General features: G+C 52.3%; 1 protein-coding gene across 3 annotated transcripts in view; it reads left to right on the forward strand.

The window, feature by feature from the left end:
* The window catches only part of LRIG1 (leucine rich repeats and immunoglobulin like domains 1), a 101,682-nt gene that overhangs the window by 42,883 nt on the left and 37,127 nt on the right, over positions 1 to 21,672 (forward strand). For all 3 annotated transcript variants that reach the window (XM_059663026.1, XM_059663027.1, XM_059663028.1), the window contains exon 3: positions 920 to 994. In XM_059663026.1, the coding sequence (XP_059519009.1) occupies positions 920 to 994 (75 nt within the window). The remainder of the gene's footprint in view (positions 1 to 919; positions 995 to 21,672) is intronic.

Consider the following 21,672-nt stretch of genomic DNA (forward strand, 5'->3'; position numbering starts at 1 on the left):
TTCACAAGTGTGATTTTGGATTCTCTTCCCAGATTTGGAAATACATGTCCATGTAAGGAGGCCGGATCGCAGCCTCTGGGGGCAGCCTGGGTGAGCTGTGTTTTGGTTTGCAGGCTTCCCCTTCCATTGAAAGATGTGAACTTTGGAAATACAGATTTACATGTTCCAGCAGAAAGGGAGGTTGGAAAGAGAGCAGCTCTGGTCTGTGGAGAATTTTCAAAATGTCCACATGCACAGATGTGTCTGTGTACATACTCCTGGGAAATGTGTATGTATGTATGTACTCCTGGGAATGTACTTGGAGGCTTCATCAGAGTTCAGAGAAGCTGAGATCGTAACTAGATGAGAGTCTCCAAGCCCAGTACCCTCATTATCGCACAGACGAGGCATCAGAATCATGCCCCTGTGTCCACGCCGCTGCGACCTTCACACGCGTGTGTCTCCGGCTCTGGGTCCCAGCATGTTGCCTTCTGGCGAGGGCAGAGCAACAGTTTGCAGACCACTGTGTCACAGACCTGTGACAACATCCCAGAGGGGATGCTCTTTCCTCCTCAGATCCTCCCTGACTGTCTTAGTCCACAAGGAACATGGTCCCTGGTGGTCATGGGCACCTCTGTCTGCACCGTGCATCTGCCCGAGTCACGATTCCTTTCTGTTAGTCTTGATTTCTGAGTTAGATTGGCAGCTCCTGGAACAGAAGAGACACTCCCTGAGTGTTATTTCTAAACCATGGATGTGATAGGCAGTATTTGTGACCTCACAGACTTAGCTCCCTCTAAGAACTTGCTTTAAATTTTTCATCTAATATTCAGAATTCCATGGTAACTGATCACTGTTTTCTGATTGCCCTCGTTAGTACATGATTTGAAACTACTAATTTAAACAACACAAGTGATTGTTTTTGTGTGTGTTGTTACAGGTATCTCAATAACAACGAGTTGACAGCCATACCGTCCCTCGGTGCTGCTTCCTCGCACATCGTGTCTCTCTTTCTGTAAGTGATGCATTGGGGCCTGGCTGGGTGTAAGGCTGTGGTGTTACCTAGCTGACATTCGGTGGTGGGAAACTGTATCTGCTGGTAAAGAACAGCTTTTCTTCTGGTAGCCCTAATGATTATGCCTTGCTTGCTGTTTTGGGATTTATAAGAATTAAAACCTGAGTTCTACCTCATCTCTAATTTGGGGAGAAATTAGTTTCTTTAATGCCCAGAGGTTCATGGAATTAAACTTTTTGGTCCTAGAGGTGAAGCCACTGTTGGGTAAGTACACTGGTTAGAGGAAGCTGTGTGTCACATACTGCGAGCTCACCTTGGTGCAGTGAACTTGGGAACGTGGTTCAGCTCACTTTTATGGCTTTAGAAAAGAAAGTACCCAGACCTTGAAATCAACATGAAAGTAAGGAATTAGCTGTTGTCGGGTGTGGGACAGCGGGCAGCCTGCTGATTATTGTAGACAGCACACTGGGAATGAACTGGTACCAAGGGCCCTGAGTGAGGAGGAGCGGAAGGAGGCCCCGGGGCTGCTGTTGGAGCGGCTGAGACCTCTGCCCGCTTCAGCCAGAGGGCGGGGTTGGTTTTGAACACACCCAGACATCTTTCCGGACAAACCCCACGTGACCCAACAACTTTCTCCACCAGATCTCGGGCAGGTTCAGCAGAGCACCTCGCTCTGCAGGATGCGTTTCCTGTTTCCCGCCAGCCCTGCATATTTTTATTTGATTTTGATTTTGCTGGCATCGTAAATTCGTTTGCTCACCTGTATGTGTCTTGACACCGTGGCTTGGCAGACTGAGCACAGGGACTTGGCAGGAAGGCGCCATCGGGCGATGCGGGTGTGTAGTGTGCACATCTCCGGCTTCTGCTGGCAGCAGGCCCTGTGTTCAGGAGGTGCCCCAGCCTTGTGCACCACCGCCTCGTCTTCACTCTTCCAAGACCCTGGGTGTGGAACAGGGTTAGAGTTTTGACCCAGCTCTGTGTCCTGGACAACCTCATCTCTTTGAACCTCATTTACAGGTTCCTTGATCTGTTTTACACACCGGGCACATGAGGCCAAGCCAGAGGGGAGTGGAATGTCCGTGAAACTCCTGGCTTTGTGCACAACACATTAGGTTTGACAGATGGTGGCTGCTGCTTCTCGCTGGTGGCTAGTTGTCACATGGCCTTATGTCTGCCAGAAGCTCACCTTTGGGCCACAGGATGTGTGGGCCAGTCCTGTCCTAGGGAAGGGCCGGAATGAAGGCTGTGGCCCTTTGCCCCTGACAAAGGTCCGACTCTTCTTTTTGTCCCGTTTAGCCTGAGTGCCCAGTGTCTGGAAGGCATTCAATTGCTGCTGAAGTTAAATAAGTTTCTCCTCTCTGTGGCTCTCCTGTTCATAGAGCAGAGCAGTGGAAGATGCTGCTTAAAGTGTGGGCATCATTCTATGTAGTAAAAGGTCACCAGTTTGATTCGGTCAGGGCACATGCCGGGGTTGTGGGCTTGATCCCCAGTAGGGGGTGTGCAGGAGGCAGCCAGTTAATGTTTCTCACATCAGTGTTTCCCTCTCTCTCCGTGTCCCTCTCTCTCTTAAAAAAAGCGAAGTATGGTTTCTGGATCAACAGTGTCATCAGTGCCAAGCTCCTTAGAAATCCAGAGTCTCAGGCCTCATCCCAGCCCTACTGGGTCAGAAGCCACTTTGACAAGGTCTCTTGGTCATTTGCCCACTCATTCAAGGTCAGAAGCACTGTCTCCACTCCGCTTGCTCCTGGCTTGGTGGGAAGCCAGGGCCACAGAGAACACCTTTGTGTTAACAACAGGAAACTGAGGCTCCCTGAGTTCCTGAAAGTTGCAAAACTGAGTGGTGGAACTGAGACTGCCCTCAAATGCCTGTTCTGCCCCCATGCACTGGTTGTAGGAGTGTGGCGGCAGGTGACTCTGAACCACCTCAGGCCAGAGATGGGCAGGACCCCCCCACCTCCACCCGGGCCTGTGTATCACGCCTTGCTCTGCTGACTAAAAATACATTTCTGTTTCTTGGCCCAAGTGCCAGGAGCAGTGGGGCCGGTTGGCCTTGTTCCTGCTATTCCATTAGACGGCGTTAAAATATGTAAAGGGGTGTGTGTGTGTGTGTGTGTGTGTGTGGAGTCCCTCTGGTTTTGATTGAGTTTGGAAAATGCAGGTTGCGTTGGCAGCCACCTCTCTGGCCCGAAGCTGGTGTCCATCGGACTGGGCCAGTGATGTCTCCGAAACTGCAGAATTGGAGGGTCTCTACGTGCTTTTCTCTGAGGGTCTTGTGTCCCCTGCTTTTGGACCGGGTGCCTGGATGTTGTCCTGCAAAGTTAGGTTAGCCGCATGGCGCCTGGGTAGCAGGATCATCCATAGTTTTGCTGTCATCCTGTATTTCCCAAGTGCGCCCGGCAGAGGACGGCCCTTGGTGGGTGTTTCTTTCCCCCTGACGCAGGAGGCAAAGCGCCGGGCATCTCTGGCCACATGGTGACTCCAACCGTAGGCTTCGAAGACCATGTTTTACTGACGTGTCTGGGTTTTCAGAACCGTAGAAGCAAAAGGTGTCACGTGTTCAACAGTCTTTTTGTCTGCACTTCTGTGCCTCTGCAGTTGGGGCCCAGGGGCAGGCAAAGGGCGACTTGGAGAGGATTCAGCGCCATCCCGTGTGGGCAGCCCCTGATACGTCTGAAAATGTGTGGGTCAGTGAGCTCAATCAGTGTTCACACTGACAGTCCTGCATCTCCAGATTCTCACTCCTGTCTCCTCTCCCCTGGGGGGCAGGCAGAAGGTGAGAATAGTAATAACCACGTGCAAAGGGACTCGATGGTTGAGGCCGTCACAGTCAGAGGGACCAGGACAACTTGTTAGGACAGGTGTACCGCTGACCCTTGAACCCCCGGTGTAAACTACAGGTCCACTTATATGTAGATTCTTTTCAGAGAGCAGTCAGCCCTCCATATCTGCGTGTTTTCCATCTATGGGTTCTCCAACTGCAGATCAAAGACAGTATTTTCGGTCTGCTGTTGGGGATCAGAGAATGTGGAGGGCTGACTCAGCATTGATCTCTGCGTTTTATATCAGGGACTTGAGCATCTTTGGGTTTTGGTATCTGGGGAGTCCTGGAACCGATTCTCTGTGGACACCTAGGGGTGACTGTAGCTCTACGTAGTTTTCAAATGCATGGTGGCCGCGCTTGGTGTTCCCTCACCCCTGCGTTGTTCAAGGGTTGACGGGCAGGTGCGTTAGGGAAAAGGGTGGACGGGGCACATATCCAGCTCTGTTTCCGATGATGTGACCTGGGACAGATAACTTCAGTCTCGTTTGCTGAATGAAGGCTGCAACACAGTTTTCAAATTTCTTCTGTGACTTGGAAACAAGAGTCGGGCAATGATGTCACAAAAGAAATACTACGGAGCTGGCTGACTTGTAGCCGCCTTCGCTGCTTCCTGGTGTTCAGCTCAGACACCTTTACCTGTGGGAGTCAGCTCTTCACTCTGTGCTCAGTGTCCTGCCCTGAGTCTGAGCGCCCTGCTCCCGGCACCAGTCCCCTTCGCTGGGTCAGAGTTGGGAGGCGTCATGGGAATAGGGTGTGTTTTGCCTCTGGCTTTACTCTCAGGGCTTCAAGTCAGTTTTTCACTATCTGGGGGAACTGGAGTCATTCAATAAAATTTCAGTTGGTTGATGGAATACTATGCTGCTGTAAAAAGGAAGGAACTCTTACCATTTGCAACGTCATGGATGGAACTGGAGAGCATTATGCTAAGTGAAATAAGCCAGTCAATAAAGGAAAAATACCACATGATCTCACTCATTCGTGGACAATAGAGACCATTATAAACTTTTGAACAATAATAGATACAGAGGCAGAGCTGCCTCAAACAGATTGTCGAGCTGCAGCGGGAAGGCCGGGGAGGGTTGGGGGGCAGGAGGTAGGGGGGTAAGAGATCAACTAAAGGACTTGTATGCATGCATATAAGCATAACCAATGGACATAAGACACTGGGTGATAGGGGAGGCTAGGGGACTGTCTAGGGCGGGGGGATAAAATGGATACATATGTAATACCCTTTGTAATACTTTAAGCAATAAAAAAAAAAAATTTCAGTTGGTTACTACGTTCTGATTAAAGGAATCTAATGCAGTTGAAGTGTTTGTCACAGAGCAGATTTATTTCCTGTGTTCTGAGGACAATCTGAAGCCATTTGTCCTTAATGACAGAAAAGCACTGAACTCAAGGACAGCTTTTCATAGGGTTGGGTTGGAGTAGGGAGATAGTTCTCAGAAAAAGCAGCAGACTTTTGTTAAGTGGGGGCAGAATCTGCCATTAGATTTTCATTTGAGAGTTGTTTTTTAATTTGAAGTCCAGGAAACTCAGGTTACGATTTCCAAGGCAACAGACGTTTTGTGTGATGCAGGAGCGGCATTTCCGGGGAAGGAAAATGCCCGCTTTCCCTGTGGCGTTGCTGCGCTTGTGGTGTTGAGAAGGTTGGTCACAGAGGAGGTGGTTTTCAGTCCTGGGAGCCGGAAGCTGCGGAGACGGGACCTCAGCCTGCACGCAGCAGCTTGGTCGCCGCCTGGCGCTGGAGCCTTTCCCATGCGGCTCCTGGCCGCGTCCATGAACTTCCAGGTGCTGGTGCATTTCAGGCCTGTCTTCACCGTGGCCTGTTCACTGTCTCTGCCTTTGGCCCAGAGCAACTAGGGGTCTAGGCAGAGTCTCTTTGCACACAAATACTTGTAACTTTGCAATAGTCCTATGAAAATTCCGTAGGTTTATATTGTATGTGAAAGCACATCAAAATACCTCTTCTAATCTTGGGGGGAAAAATTGAAAACCATTTTTTATTGAGATAAAACATAACATAAAACACCATTTTAAACATTTAAAAGTGCATAGTTCAACAACTTTTAGTACATTCTCCAGGTTGTGCAATCATCACTGCTATCTAATTCCAGAATGTTGTCATCACCCCAAAACCAAGCCCATGCTCTGTGAGCAATCACTTCCCCTCCCCCTCCCCTCTAGTCCCCTGGAAACCACTAACCGGAAACCATTTTTTTTTAAAGGGAAGTATTTTTCTCTTGTGTTAGCAAATAGACCTGGAAGGCTTAGGATGTACATAATTAAATAAAAGTATCAGAGGTAGATTTGACCACACAGTTATATGTTTTCTTGTGACCTCTTAGCTGAAGAAAAACTGACTAAATAAAAGTGATGGAATATCTAACATCTCGTTATTGTAACTTCTGGAGAGTAGAACCTAGAAGGAATGAAACCCGGTGTCCTGTCTGTGACCCCACTCGGAGCTGCGGGTGGAGTTGACTGGGTGGAGGCTGTGAAGGATGGAGGCCCTTCCTGGCCCTGCTGGGAAGTAAAATCAATAACAACCCTGAACTCCCCGTGGGCCTCACAAGACTCTGAAAAAGCGGGGCCAAATCAGTCTTCTTTACAGCTCATTAATACGAAGATCGATTCACATCAACGCGTAATTAAAGAGCGGGCACTGAGGACCTGCTGCCGCTGCTCACTGGCCCTCCCTCCGGAGCCCGAGAGCAAGTGGGGGGGGGGGGTGGACCGAGAATCAAATCTGAAAGTTAGGGTTGGCTTGGGACCCTGCTGAGGCCTTTGGTAATCAGGGGTAAGCACAGGTGGAATTACACGGAGCAATAAAGAGCTGCTGGGCATCCCTGAAACTGAGTGTGTGTCATGCGTGCGAGTGTTTGAGTGGGGGGTCGGGTGTAGGGCAGATGCAGTCTCCCATAGGAGCTAGGGTGAGGCCTCTTGTCTGTCTCTTCACCAAGCTCCCCTTACAACTTGCTCTGTGTTACCTCCCCTGGAGGAAAGTCATCGTTTGCAGACAAAATAGAGAATTGAAATGTTTTTTACACACAGTGTCTATTCCCAGAAGTAGGAAATAGTGCGTCTAAAAACGTTGAGTGTGATCTTGGATGGTGAAGCTCTTTGCAAATGGGTACATAGCTGCACCCATGGGGACTGTCGGTGTGTGTGCCCGGTGAGCTGGACCGAGCAGCTCTCCCCCGGGGGACAGGGGCTCGTTTTTTCCTGGGGCCAATTTGCTGGACCAGCCACTAATCATCAGTGCAATTGTGGACAGAGTCATCTTGGTGGTAGACAAGGTGGAAACGGGCAGCCCGGACCCCACTCTGCTTCAGAGGCGTCTTCAGCTCAGAACCCAGGTTAGCCTGTTGGTGGAGGGCCCTGTGTCTGAGTGGCTCTCCAAGTGAACCCTCGCTGGGCCCTCGGCGCCTCGTCGTCTCCGGGACATTTCACACACGCTCATCAAGAGCGTTGCGCTAACAGTGACTGACACATTCGGGAAGCAATTGAACAAAGTTGGGTTTCAGAAGCCCAAGTCACGTTCACATGAATGCCCTTGTTCCTTGAGCACCTGAACCCCGTTGGGCCCCCAGACACTGACGGGCAGCGTGGCCGTGTGAGCCGATAGCACATCAGCGAGCAGCGTGAATGGGCTGCGGCTGCTCTCCTGGTATTCACTGATGTGCTCACTTTTGCCTGGTTTGTCCAGATTTTTGTTGGTTTGAACAGATTCTTTCCTCTGGATAAAACATGACACCCATTCCTTGGGAGACTGTGGCTTCTTCGTCACCTGTGTGGTTCTCGCACTGGGCCACCCATCAGAAGCAACTGGAAGGCTGGCTGGGACACAGATGGCTGGGCCCAGCCCCAGTTTCAAAACTGGATGCAACTTGAGAATTTTCTTTGCCCACAAGTTCCCAGGCGATGCTGCTGCTGCTGATCTGGTCACCCCCTCCCGCCTTGAGAACCAGTGCCTGGGCTCATCCGGGGCTGGGGCTGCGGCCAAGGCTCATGTGTCAAGTTCTTACCAAGCCAGTGAGTGTTGGGGGACAGTAAATTATGTAGCCAAATTTGCAACGTCACTGGTGTGGCAAAAGGCAGTAGTTTGGGCTGGTGGAGCTCACAGGGTGGGCGGTGGGCAGTGTGTGTGTGAAGGAACAGATGTGGCTGTGGGTGTGAGGCCCAGGGTTGTTATAAATTTGTCTCTGCTTAATGTGCTCTTTATTGGTGATCATGAAATCTCCCCCACAGTCCCTCACCATTTCTTACGGAGGAGGGAGCCGTGGGAGCAGCCTCCGGCAGGAGGCCTGCTGTTACCTGGGGGTATTGGTGACTCTCCCTTACCTTCCTCCTGCTGATCAGTCCTTATCAGACACATCTTTGTCTCACCTAAGACTTGAATGGCCCACTCTGTTCCGGGTGGGAGTTCAGAGGAGTGGCCAAAAGGTACGCAGCTCTCCCGTTAAAACTTAGGGCCACACTTGCCCCAACCCTCACTAAATTATTTAAGACTCCCCCCTCTCCCCCCCACCCCCACCCCCACACACACCGCACTAGAGAAAGAGAGAGGAGTAGGCAGGCCTTGGTAGACAGGCACTAGAGCAGTGGTTCTCAACCTTGGCTGCACATTAGAATCACCTGGGAATCTTTTTAAAATCCTGATTTCTGGGCTCATCCTCTGGAAATTCTGTTTCTTTGTTATGGGGTGGGGCCACAACATTAGTAACAAAGAAACAGAATTTTCGGAGGATGAGCCCAGAAATCAGGATTTTAAAAAGATTCCCAGGTGATGCTCATGTGCAGCCAACTTTGAGAACCACTGCACTGGAGAAAGAGGAGCAGGTGGGCCTTGGTAGACAGGCAGGGGCGGGGAGTGGTGTCCGAGGGGCGCCTCACCCTGTCCTGGGGAATGAGGCAGGAGGTTCCCAGCTGCAGTGCCTTTCAGCTGAAACTCCTTCCCTGACCTCCTTTCTCTGCACGCATGGCCGCACGCTGGGTACTGGAGGGCTCCTGCAAGGGTGCTGAGGGCACAGGCTGCTTCACCTTCATTCATCACTGCACCCTTCACCCGGTCTCTCCCTTGTCATGGAGCAGCACCCCTGGCTCCTAGCACTGCAGCCTCACCAAATGCTGGGCACCAACATGCGCCTCAAAGTAGAACATGGGACCCAGTTTACAAAGCGAGCAGCTCTCTCCCAGGCACTTCGCAGGGTTCAGGGTGCAGCCTGCCTCTGCCAAGTCGGGTGAGGCGCTCACTCCCTGCCGTTGCCGTGAGCGGGCCAAGGTACACAGTCCTGACTTGTCATTTCCTCCCCTTTTCTTTCCCTGTCTCCCTTCTTGGAGAGTGGGGGTGGTGAGTCGGCCAGAGGAGCAGCACATCTGCAAGTCATTGCTGCGAAAGTGAGGCGCACACCAGCTGAGGGCCTGGAGCCGAGGGGGCGGGCCGGGGAAGAGGAGGTCGGCCTGGAGGTCACGGCCGCTTTTGGGAACTTGTAGTTTAGGTTCTGTTGTTGAGAGTTGGTTTTTGTCGTGTGTTTGGTTCCCCCACCCAGTTTTTTTGGTGACCATGTAAACTTTAAATAGAACCCAAACCCAGTGGGACTAGGACGCTGGCGAACCCTGCATGGTCTGGGAGGGCGGTGCCTCCGTGCAGCAGGATGGGGGCAGGCAGAGCTGCCGCTCAGTGCACAGTCCCTGTGAAAGGGGCTGGCCCTGCCCCATCAGCAGCCTCCTTCCCACTGGGACCACTTCCTCCCTCCCCGCCTACTTCCTGCAGGTGGCTTCTCTAATCCATTTACCTCTGGGGAAGCCTTGTGAGCGTGTGCACCTAATCCGAAAATGGCTGGCTTGACTTTGACCCGCACGGCGACCTTGCAAGAAGGCAGGGCCTGTTATGTCTGCTCACACCTGGGAGCCATTTTCAGCTTTTATAGCCCAAGTGGAAGAAATGTGTTTGCGTTTAGGCTGGGCCTTCCTCCTGTCGTTGTTGGCCATCGGAGGGAGTATTAGATTCACCCTGCTTGTTCAAAGGCAAGGGTTTTCAAAGATAGAATAGTCTACTCTGTGTATTAAGTCAAGTCATAGAAAATTGCCCCTTTTTTGTAGTTCAAAAAGGGTCAAAACATTGGCAGTCTCATATGGTTCTGTCTTTTACTCTGAAAAATCAGCTTGTGTGATAGATACACTGACGTGACAGGCATTGGTCCACGTGCCTTCCCCGGCCTCAGTGAGCACCTCTGCAGTCCCAGGAGACACAGTGTGAACACCTTTTACACATGAGGCACCTGAGGCACAGAGAGGGCAAGAAACTTGACGGAGGTCACACAGGAAGTGGCAGAGCTGAGTCCTGATCTCATTTCTCTGTATTCTTGGAAGCATATGGTCTGGGAGCCTTGGAGGATCTTGTCATTTCAAGTGATGACTATCAAATTGTGCTGTGGGGGTGGGAGCCCTGGGCAGGGCTGAGAGGCCTGAAGGCAGCACGTGTCTCTTCAAGTTGTGGGCAGCTCTGCAGGGTTGGCCTCACTCGAACCTACTGTGGGCGGCCTCGGCAGGGTTTCCATGAGCTGATGCAGAGTGGCAGGAGGTGCTTCTGGAGCCCCTGAGCCTGAGCTGAGGGTTGACCGGCTGCTCCCCTCGCTCCTAACGACACCCACGAAGTTATTCGGAGCTGGTGGTGACTGCCGTCTCTTCTGGGCACAGTGAGGAAGATTGTCTTCTGCAATCTCTGCAGCGCCCAGACGGGTCAATGGTGCCCTCAGCTTTTCACCTAGTGGCTACGTGCCCTTGGAGACCTCGCTTCAAGGGCAATGTCTCCACGTTTCCTCACTTCCTGATGCGATCCAAAGAGCTGGGGTGAAGGTGCCAATTTGTGGGGTCTTTTTTCTTCCCAACTTCTTCAGCCAGTAGATGGGAAGGGTGGCAGGGGTGTGGGGGACACTGTTCCCACTGCCTCTGCTCACCTGGCTCCTTGGAGAGGCTCTGGGGCTAAGGAATGCTCTGTGATTGGCAAGCTGCTGTGAAGTTAGTTTGTGAAGAACAAGTGGCTGTAGGAAAAAGGCAAGTACAGAGGAGCCCCTTCACCTTACTCGTTTCTGCATCATTGGTTGTATGAGGAGGGGCGCTTCTGCAGACTGGCTAAGAGAAGGTTCTGGATCAGACGGATCTGGAGTTGGGCTCTGCCTTCATCGCCCTTGATGAACTCTTATTTGCTGATAACAGCAGACTGTGAGGATTCACTAAATACTATGCGTCCTCACTGCAGTTCTGGTGCCTAGTGAATGTGCTCCAAGTGCTAGACACTAATCACAGATGACTCTCGTCCCAGCACCTCTTTTCTCGTCACCTCTTCCTGGGGTAGGTGCAGCAGCAGCAAAACACTGAGCAAGTATTAAGTAGTGGCTCTCATCCTTGGCTGCATCGTAGAGTGACCTGGGGGTTTCAAAAAACCTAGATGCCCAGGCGAATTCCATGCCAATTAGACCAAATCGGGGGGCAGGGGGCCTTTTGCAGGAGGAGCACTGGGCACAGGTCATTTCAGTGTGCAGCCAGCAGCTGTAATGAGCCACAGTTGGGTGATTGCAGGTGAGAAGCATCGTCCTCCAGTTCTCCCCTCTCCTTTCATACCTGTCACTCAGTGACCTGGCTCACCCCCTCCTTTTCTCTCCGTTGGAGGGAAGTCGAACACTGAAGCTAGCCTTCCCGGCCCTGATGGTCTGAGGGCCGCTTTGGAGGTGGTAGTTGCCTCTTTTGCCACTGATTTAATTGGAAGACCCCGTGAAGTTAGCCACTTAAAATGCTAGGACATCTGTAATACTATCAGCAATAAAAAAAATATATTTAAAATTTTTTTTAAAATCCCAAGGAATACTGTAAAGAAATACAAGGAAACTGCTTTTGCCTTTGTGGTGTTTGGTCTGATGGGACACGACCACTCATTGGGCGATCATAGACGTGACTGTGGGTTTGCCGTCCGATCTGGGTCTTTTCTTGCCCCTGAAAGTCAGGCCCAGCTCCTCCCACGCACAGTCTCCTGGGAACCAGAGAAGTCCCATCACAGTGAAACAACAGGCAAAACTAACTTCAGGCTCTTTAAAAAGCTTTAAAAAAAACAATTTTCAAAGTGAGATTTAGCTCTTTGAAAAAAAAAAAAGAGAGTATATGTAAATATATGCTGGGGAAAGTGTAAGTCCCTTCTAATCCCACACAAAAGTTGCATTGCGATTTAACAAAAGATTAGTGCTAACATTGATTTAGGTAATATTGTGAGGTTTATGTTTGGAATTGGACCTTAGATGAGTCACAAAGAGTAACTAGCATTTTGGAAATGAGTAAAAAAAAAAAATGCCTTTGAATGTTTTACAATGTGACGTGGCATTTTCTCGAAATTAAGTGTGTTCTTTTTATAAGTGGAAAGAACAGTGCTTATCAGCGTACAAGCTGATGTTCTTCTGCCTGGCAACTGTTGCTTGGCTCTGGGCATCAGGGAGGCCTGGCCCTGGACGGCCCCTGCCCCCGCCCTTGCCGACAGCAGGTGATAACCCTGTCACCACGCAGGGCTCCTTGTGGGTCAGGCTGGCCGACCCTCCTTCATCCTGTGTGTTAACAGGAGCCCTGATTTGGTGATTCTCCGGCAGTTACCAGGTTCCAATGAAGGGTCTAGTGCAGTGATGGCGAACCTTTTGAGCTCGGCGTGTCAGCATTTTGAAAAACCCTAACTTAACTCTGGTGCTGTGTCACATAATAGAAATTTTTTGATATTTGCAACCATAGTAAAACAAAGACTTATATTTTTGATATTTATTTTATATATTTAAATGCCATTTAACAAAGAAAAATCAACCAAAAGAGTTTGCATGTCACCTCTGACACGTGTGTCATAGGTTCGCCATCACTGGCCTAATGCCTGTCTCCACTTCCCTTGGTCCCTGAAATAAAGCTCTAGCTCCTGAGAAGTCCAGTCTGTTGTCCAGGGAAATGGATCCAGGAAACAGGCTGCTGTACGTTGGGCATCAGCGGGTCCATTTCCCAGATGAAGTCCCGGCTCCTGCTCTCCTGCCTCGTGGCCTCGTGGGTCACCGCTGGGAAGGTGGGGAGCCTGCCTGCCTCTCACATGGCCGCCCCCTTGTGGGTTTTTCAGCAGAGAGTCTTGCTCCATCCTTTGCCCATGTCAAGCTGGCTGTTGGTGTGTGTAGGGGTGACTCACCGTTCTCCGCTCAGGACATCGCCCCACAAGTGCATCCTACTTGATCCCAGAATGTGGGTGGCTCTGCAGGGAGGAGGTGGTGCCGGGAGTGCGAGGAGCCCCTGCTCCCCAGTGCGTGGCCTCCCCTCTCGGCCCAGTAGTGTCCAGAGGAGCCAAGTCCTCCTCTCAGCTTCCGATTGACACACACCCAGCACAGGACTTGCTCCATCGCCTCTCCTGTCGCTTCTGTCTCAGCGGAAAGGAAAGGGCTGGTGCCCTTCGGCCACACTTAACCAGGATCAAGAATCCCCAGGGCTGCTGCCCCTCCTGTAGACTGGGGGGCCTGGGGGGCCGGGGTGTTCCTTGTTCATCTCCGGCTGAGAACGGCTGTTGTGGGGGACCCACTGGCTGTGATCCCTGGGTTCCTGGTAGAAGCTTAGATGCTTGTGAGTTCTGTCTCATGGGCCCGCTGCTCTGTGTGCAACAGAGTTGAGAAGTTGGCTTAGATGACATAGGAGTTAGCATCCTGGCAGCTCTTCTGGTTCTGACAGCCTGGGGCAGGCACCCCCTCGCTAAAGGGTCCTCATGGCCTCCGCTCCGAAGGCGCCCAGGCTGGGCCCTGCTCTTCCTCCCGTGTCTCCCGGAGAACTCTGATCTCGTCCCTCCACGTCCAGCCCCCAGGGAAGTCCTGCCTGGCCTGGCCCCCAGCCAGTGCTTGGTGAGAAGGGGAGTGGGGGACCCCTCGGTGGCTTCCCCGCACCTGTGGAGGAAGTCTTGGCCCTTTCAGAGCTGGCTGTTCCTTTTCCTCTTGGCTTCTCTCACCTCCTGCTTGACCTTTACAGCAAACGCCCAGAATGAAGGCCCACGCCGCCCTGTCTCCGATCCCAGTGCTGCTGCCTCGGTGTGGTTGGCTGTCCTCGTCACCTGCTTCCCCCACAGCATTGCCCCCGTCTGTCCACATGCCCATCACATCTGTCCTTTCCTGGATCCTTGACTCGAGCGTGTGTTTTGGGGCGTTGGGGGTGGGGTGAGGGGAACGAGCTCACTGCGGTCAAGTTTACTTTTTCTTACAGCAGCTGCACATGACAGACATCCCATACATGTTTGAATGAATAAATAAATTCACTAAATGAATGGGTCCATCCAAGAATACGTGATGGTGGAGTACAGGGCAGGTATTGGGTAGTTTTAGACATTTATTGTCAAGGTGAGTAGACAGACTTGGGACAAGTAATAGCAGAAATCGTCTGTTGGGGGCTCCTAGCGGGCATGGCTCTTCAGACAAGAGACGGGACTTGCTTTTCTTGATTTGTTGAAAAGTTGGGCAGGTGTTTATAGGAGAGAAAGCAGTAGAAACTGCCCCATGTGGCTTAGGGGGAGGAGTGTGGGCCCTGGGGCCCCATTATCCAGGTTTGAATCCTGTCCTGCTGCTTCCTCCTAGCTGCTTTCTAAGCCCTTCCCCTGGTGGAAGTGGGGAGTTGGGGGGGGGGGGGATCCTCTGCTCGCCTGTGAGGGGCCAGCAGGTGGTTTGCAGAAGTATTGATTGAAATACTTCACTTTGGAGTGAAAATGAGTAGTCACTGCAGCTCCCTCACTGTTCTGACTACTTCTCAAATGTGGTCAGACAGCTCAGAAAGCCCAGCAACCTTCTTCGTTACAGGCCATGTCAGAGCCTTTCCTGATCAGGGTGAAGCGTGGTGTCCCCACATAAAGTGAGCCTCCTGGAGCTCTTGTTCTGTGCGATGTAAACAGTTACTTCGTGAAAAGGGGGCCTTGTGGTCACGGAAGCTTAGCAAGTGCAGAACCGAGCAGGAGGAAAGGCACTTTATTGAGTCCTCATCACTTTCTTTGGCTGACCTGCTTTGGCATCCACACGGGTCCACACGGGAGGATATAAGCCTCTGTTGCAGAACCTTCCCATGGAACTCTGCCCATGGCTAGTATTCCAGGGACGGCATGGCGCTTTGGGAACCTTGTGCCCGGCAGTGCAAGCTGACCTGTCTGACCACCTAGGCTTGGATGCCCCACGAGCCCTCCTGCTGGCCAGGTGCTGCTGGTGCAGGGCGCAGGGCACAGAACAGCACGGCAACTCCTGACACACCTGGCAGGGCCACACCCGTCTAATAAGCTTTATCTGCAACCCCTTTCTCACTTCCTGAAGGTGGGAGGTAATTAACAAGGCCTGCACACCTGTAGATGGAGAGCCGAGCAGTGTTTGGTGCTTGGCCCCAGCACTGAGTCACACTGGGGTGGGGGCGGGGAGGGGTCTGCACATTTGAAGGGAAAGCTGGAAACCAAATGAAGCAGCAGGTTGGCTGTCTGAGTTCACGTGAATCCCACCAGGCCCTTTATCTTAGAGTCCACTGTGATTTCTTTGTTGTTTTAATTAAACTTTTCATTTTGAGGTAACTATAGATTCACATGCAATTATAAAAAATAATGCAGAGACCCCCGTACACTCTTAACCCGTCTTTCCACAAGGACAGCATCTTTGCAGAACTTTTCATAACCAGGATATTGACGTTGATACACTCAAGATGCAGACACCCCCCCCCCCCCCAGAGCCCTCCTGCAGCCTTTTCCCAAGCCACACCCACTTCCCCTGCCTGCTCCCTTGGCAATCTCCAACATGCTCTCCACTTATTCTTCTTTTAAAGAATGTTATATGAATGCAGTCATACAGCATGTAGCCTTTTGGGACCTGTTTGAGGGTTGGCTTTGGGATTGTGGTATGTATCGACCACATTTGGTTTAATCATTTGCCTGTTGACATCTGGGGTGTTTCCAGATTTTGGCTGTTACGAATAACGCTGCTGTGAGCGATCATGTATATGTGTTTGTGTGAACGTAAATTTTCAGTTCTCTGGGATAAGTGCCCTAGAGTATCGTTGCTGCATTGTATGGCACTTGTGTGTTTAGTTTTTTAAGAAACTGCCACACGTTTCCACGTGCTGCCCAGCCTCAGGGTCCCACTGGCACTGGGGGCGTCCTGGGCGTGCTGGTGTGGTCGGGTTTTGCTCTGGGCCTCCCGGGAGGGGTGCAGCGATGCTGCTGTGGTTTAGGTGGCCCTCCCTAGTGGCTGGTGACGTGGAGCATCTTTTTATGCACGTACTTGCCATCTACATATTCTTTCTTTTCCCCCCCCCAAGACTTGCATTTTTTTTTCCGCTCCTCTCCTCCATATTCTTTTTGATGAAATGTCTGTGTCTGTCTTTTGCCCATTTCCTAATTGGGTTGTTCAGTTTTGTACGTTTTGGGAGTTCTTTCTTTGTGTATTCTAGATCCTGTTCTGTGCTGGGCATGTCATTTGAAAGTGTGTCTTCCGTCGGCAGCTGCTTTTATCTTAGAGCATCTCCCACAGAGGAGGTGCTTTGAATTCGTGAAGTCTGTCAGGTCTGAGACCAGGGCCTCGCTGTAGAGCTCCTGAAATTCTCCTTCGTTTTTTCTGAAAGTCTGTAGTTTACATTTTATGCTTAGGCCCATGATGATATGTTTTTTAAAATCCAAAACTGAGAGAAAAAATGGAAGCCTGTGGTTTTGAGAAACAGAGCAGGTGTTGGGCCCTTAGGAACCCAGAAAGGGCAAGATGCGGGGAGGGCATGGCTCTGGTGGGGGCTGGGTGCTGGGGATGGGCCACTTGGATGTGCCAGCAGGTCCTGCCCTCTTCAGGACGGATAAGAAGGACCCATTAAAGGGCCAGCTGCTTAATCCCAACCATACACGTCCTCAGCTCCCAAAGTGCAGCCCGAGCGTGTGCTGCAGGCTGGGGAAGTGGCGTGGTTAAGAGATATCCTAAATCATGTGATCAGGAGATCAGAAGTCTTCCAGATGGGGAGGAAGCGGGCCCGTTTTATTTTTAAAGGCACATCAGTGGCATCTCTCCCCAGAGGGGGAGGCTCTTGTCTGGGAGGCTGCAGCCAAGTGGGAGCAGCTTTGTCCTCTGTTGGCATCAGAGCTGCCGGGAAACTGGCCTGGGAGGTGCAGGGAGTGTGCCAGTGCCCCTCCCCCCCACCTCGGGAATATCAGGGGCACCTGCACCCGCTTCTTGTCTCTGTCTTCATAGCAGTGGCCATCGGATACAGCTTCTTATGTCCCCGTCCTTCCAGAGAGGGCACAGCCTAGAGTCAGGGTACGTGGGCTTGCATCCAGGTTAGCTGGGTGACCCCAGATCGGGCCTTGCCTCTGTGGGTTGGCAGTGCCTTCTCTGGCTGGTAGGCAGTAAGGGGTGAACAGAGTCGCTGCTCCCTGGAGGAAGCCCAGCTCTGTTCTGTCGTACTCACTGACGCTCTCACTCCCGTTTGGAGACCACGCAGTCATCTTAAATATGCGTAGGGGCGGGCGGTCTGGCTGAGCTCTGCAGCTGCTGTGCAACGTCTGAGGGCGTGTGCCGGGGGGTAGGGGGTGCTGTCCGGAGAAGCCCTCTTTCCCAGGGGTTCTTCTGCTACTTCCGTGATGAGGCATTCCACGTCCCAAGGTGTGGGGTAAGGGTCCCAGCTGCTGCTTGCTGCTGCAGTAGCCTGCCTGGCCTCGGCGTGCCCCTCTGTGAAATGGGATGATAAGGATGCCCTCCTCGCAGGCTGTCATGAGGACCAGTGAGTCGAGCCAGAGCCTGGCTGCTGGTGCACAGTGGCATGTTAGATGTGAGACTGTTGTTCCTGCTGTTAGGGCTCCTGCTACTCCAGCTACTGTTTCTGCCAAGGGTGAAGGGATGTGCCTCCTTGGTGGCTGAGTGGCAAGTGGGAGCTTCTTGGGAGGGTCCACCGCCCGTGCCCCCGACTCTGGCGCTGAAACTTCAGGCTGCTGCAGAGGCCCGGCCTCCCCGGCTCCAGCCGCACAGGCCTCTGATGTGCTCACTGGAGCTGGCTGTGCGGTGCAGGGGCCCAGGAGCCTCTGGAAGCCAGCCGTCCCTGCCGTGAATGAGTGCGGGCCCCCCTGTGGGCAGCCCTGAGAGACGGGCCCCTCGCTGTGCCCACTGGGAAGGCCTCGCCTGGCGACTGAACACAAGCGTCCGGGCCCCAGTTCAGCATTCAAGGCTGTGCTAACTGCTTTGTGAAATAACTGTTCAGCTTATTCACCTAATTGAAAAGCACATAAATAACATGCCACACGAGGGGGGACATCCGTCTCCATCACACCGTGTCGGAGAGCAGCGTTCGTATTGTGAGCTAAGCCAGCTGGCTGCTGGGGGCAGTGACAGGCTAGACTTGAGGCCTCAGCCTGCCTACCTTGCCCGCCGACGTCTGAGAGGGAGGCAGTCGGGGGGACCGACCAGCCCGCGCCCTGCCTCCGCTGGAGCCTGCGCTGGACACTCCGAGCACCTGAGTCCGAGGCTGACGAGCGAGGGTGGCCGGGAGGTTATGCTTCACTGGGAAGTTTTGGGTAAGGCAGTTCCATTTACTCAAGTCCTGGTGGTAGGTCTACGAGGGGCAGGATCTGCTGGCCCTGACGACAGAGCCTGTTGGATTCCTGGGTGACTCTGCCCCAACCCCACCTGCTCAGCTTGCCAAGAGGTGTAGGCTGGGAGAGAGGGTGCCTGCTGTCCTGTCACCTGACCTGCCTGTACAGAGTGAGGAGAACCGCCCCTTGCAGCTTCCTCAGGCCCGCCCGCTGGAGGGCTGTGCGCACATCTGCTGACAGTGTCTGGGGGTGGAGCCAGGCCATCAGGGGCTCTCCTGCCCCCTGTTCCTCATGGCCGCCTTCCCTCCACCTGGCCCTCTGTTCTCTGCTAGCCAGGAACAGCAGTTCAGCCCCGAGTCTGGGGTGATCTATGCGCTAGATTGGGGTTAGGTGGGTGAGCTCTCCTCCTTGCCTCCCCTCAGAGCCGAGCGAGCAGACACAGGGCCTTGCAGATAGTCACTGAGGAGGAATCGGGGGAGTCCAGGTCAGCTGCGGGGCACCCACGGGGTGTTTATACTTAGTAGACTTTTAGCAGCTTGGGGTTTACAGAAAGAGAGTGGAAAGTACAGAGACTTCCCATATCCCTCCTCCAGGCTCCACTCTTACTAACATTTTGCATTAGGGGGTGCATTTGTCACAATTGATGGGCCAATAGCACATCATCATTAACAAAGCCCACGGTTTACATTAGGGTTCACTGTTTGCGTTGCACATTCTGTGGGCTTCCGCAATGTTTAATGACGTGCCCTCGCTCAGGGTGTCACCCAGAATACTGTCTCTGTCCGAAGATCCCTGTGCTCTCCATCCTCTCCGTCCCCAAACCGCTGGCAGTCACTGGTCGTCTTCCTGCCCCCCTAGTTCCGCCGCCTCCAGAATGGCACTGATTTGGAGTCAGACAGTAGCAGCCTTTTCTGATTGGCTTTCTTCACTCACAGTGTGCACTTCTGTAAGAGGTTTTGGCTTTGTTTGTTGTTTGTGCATCTGAAAATGGAATGCAGACGCTGCTGGCTTGGATTGGATGCTGACGATTTGTAGCCACTCCCAGGTTGGGTCACTCTAGACTTCCAGAGCCCTGGGGCTGGCCCTTCCCCACACAGGTGTCTTCACTCAGGGTCTTGGGCCGAATGGACGTGCATAAGCCGAGGGCGGTGGGAGGGCCAAGCGGGGTCTGCTGCCTCAAGCTGCCTGGGCCCGTGATGCCACGTTCCCTCTGCAAGGAGTTAATGAGGGCGGTTCATTGAAGACCCTGAGGGGAGGGGAGCTAAAGGAAGTGAATGGCTGAGAGGGTAGTTGACACAGCTCAGTCCTGACTTTGGAGGGGTTGACCCCGCCTGGCGCAGGCTGTTTATCCCGACACTGGGCCACTGTTGTTTTTTTATCCGATCTCCACCTGAATAAACAGATCCTGACCATCATCTGCAGCCAGGCTGAGAATCTGCCAGAATTTCTCAGGGAGCCAGTGATTCACCAGCAGTGTGTTTGTGTGTGTGTGTGTGTGTGTGTGTGTGTGTGTGTGTGTGTGTGTGTGTGTTGGGGTGGGGGGATGGACAGGAGAGAGAGAGAGAGAAAGAGACCTGCTCATTCCAATTCCCACATCCTGTCCAGCCAATAACCCAGGCTGGGCCAGTCCTGCGAGGCACGGGTTTCTTGGAGCAAATGGTGGATTTGTGCAATAGAACACATGGTTTTGCTTTCCTTTTCTCAAGAAGATGAATGTACATCAAGCTCGTGAGAGGATGACACTCAGCTGTCCTTTGGAGGAGACACTTCCTTCCCTTAAGGTTGGCCCAGGAAAGCTCTTCCTTTAAAACCTCCTTCCCTTCATCGACAAGGTGCATATGGGCACTGGTCTTCCTGTCGGGCACGTGCCCCTTACTGTTTGCCAACTTGGGACTTAGAATTATTAATTATATATTTTTTCCTTTTTGTTGCTCATTAGGTCCCCAGTTATAGAAAATGATTCCGTTTGACAATGAACAAGATTAGATTGAGCTTGGCCTTGTTCAGTGGCCCAGGCTTGTTCGTAATGCTCTCTGTGGGGAGGAATGAAGGAAGAGAATGCGGTTGAGTGAAGTAGCATGAAACATGGCACTTGGGTCAGAGGGCTTTTCGGACTCCTTTCACCTGTGGGGAATTGGTTTAAAGGAAAACGACCAGTGTGTGCCCTGGCCGCACAGCTGCTCAGCGGCGGGGGAGCAAGGCCACACCGCACGTTCACGCCGCCAGAGTGCGTGCACACGTGCACCAAGGCAGTGCAAGCATGTCTGTGTGCAGAGCGGTGGCTCTCCAGTAACCCAGCCTGGCACTAACTCAGCGTCCATCCAGAGTAAAATGAAAACGAATTGCAGTATATTCCCTCGATAAATACTACAGAACAGTGAGGACGAAGTAACTGCAAATGCAGCCTTGTGGATGGATCTCACACACATGCTGAATGACAGTAGGCAGGTGCAGACGTTTATGTGGACGATGCCACACAGGTAAAGTACAAAGTAGGCAAAATAATCCTTGGTGGTTAAATTAGAGGTCCCCTTAGGAAGGGCAATAGGGAAATGACAGGAGGGCCTAGTTTTTGTAAATAAAGTGATCCTGGAACACATCCATGCTCATTTAGGTCTTGTCTGTGGCGCTTTTATACTCCAGCGTCAGAGCTGAGCAGTTGGGATGGATACCGCAGTGACCCACCCACAAAGCCGGGCCACTGAGCCGGCCCACTGTGGGCTGCATCTGCTGATTCCAGGAGCCAAGTACAGTCCACTTGACCCTGACCCTGCCTCCTTTGGTCCCCTCACTCTTGCTTCCTGGCTGTTTTCTGTGACCTGAGATCTTTTCCACACGAAGGGAATACCGTGTAAAGCAGGCTTTCCCAGAACCACCGTGGAACATCACTTGGGATAAAAAGTTTTAAACGTTGGTTTCAAATGCCTCTGCCTGTCTTACCGTCTAATTGAACATCGGCCTAGAAAATGTAGCCAAGTGGCCAGAGCTTCAGTCTTTGAAGACGGATTTTACTTTTGAAGCCACGAACAGGTGTTGGCTGAATAGATTCTGCTGCATTAAGTTCTCCTCGTCCAGAGGGCAGCCTGAGGGTAAACCTGCAGGAGGCGGAGTGAAGGCCATGTGACCCGGCCACAGGCCCCTGTGGTGGAGGCCTCCCCTCCCCTTCCCTCCCCCCCTCCCTCCCTCTCTTTCTTGTAATCCTAGGACAGTGGTCGGCAAACTCATTAGTCAACAGAGCCAAATATCAACAGTACAACGATTGAAATTTCTTTTGAG

This window comes from Myotis daubentonii, chromosome 14, assembly GCF_963259705.1.
Source record: "Myotis daubentonii chromosome 14, mMyoDau2.1, whole genome shotgun sequence".
Classification (NCBI taxonomy): domain Eukaryota; kingdom Metazoa; phylum Chordata; class Mammalia; order Chiroptera; family Vespertilionidae; genus Myotis; species Myotis daubentonii.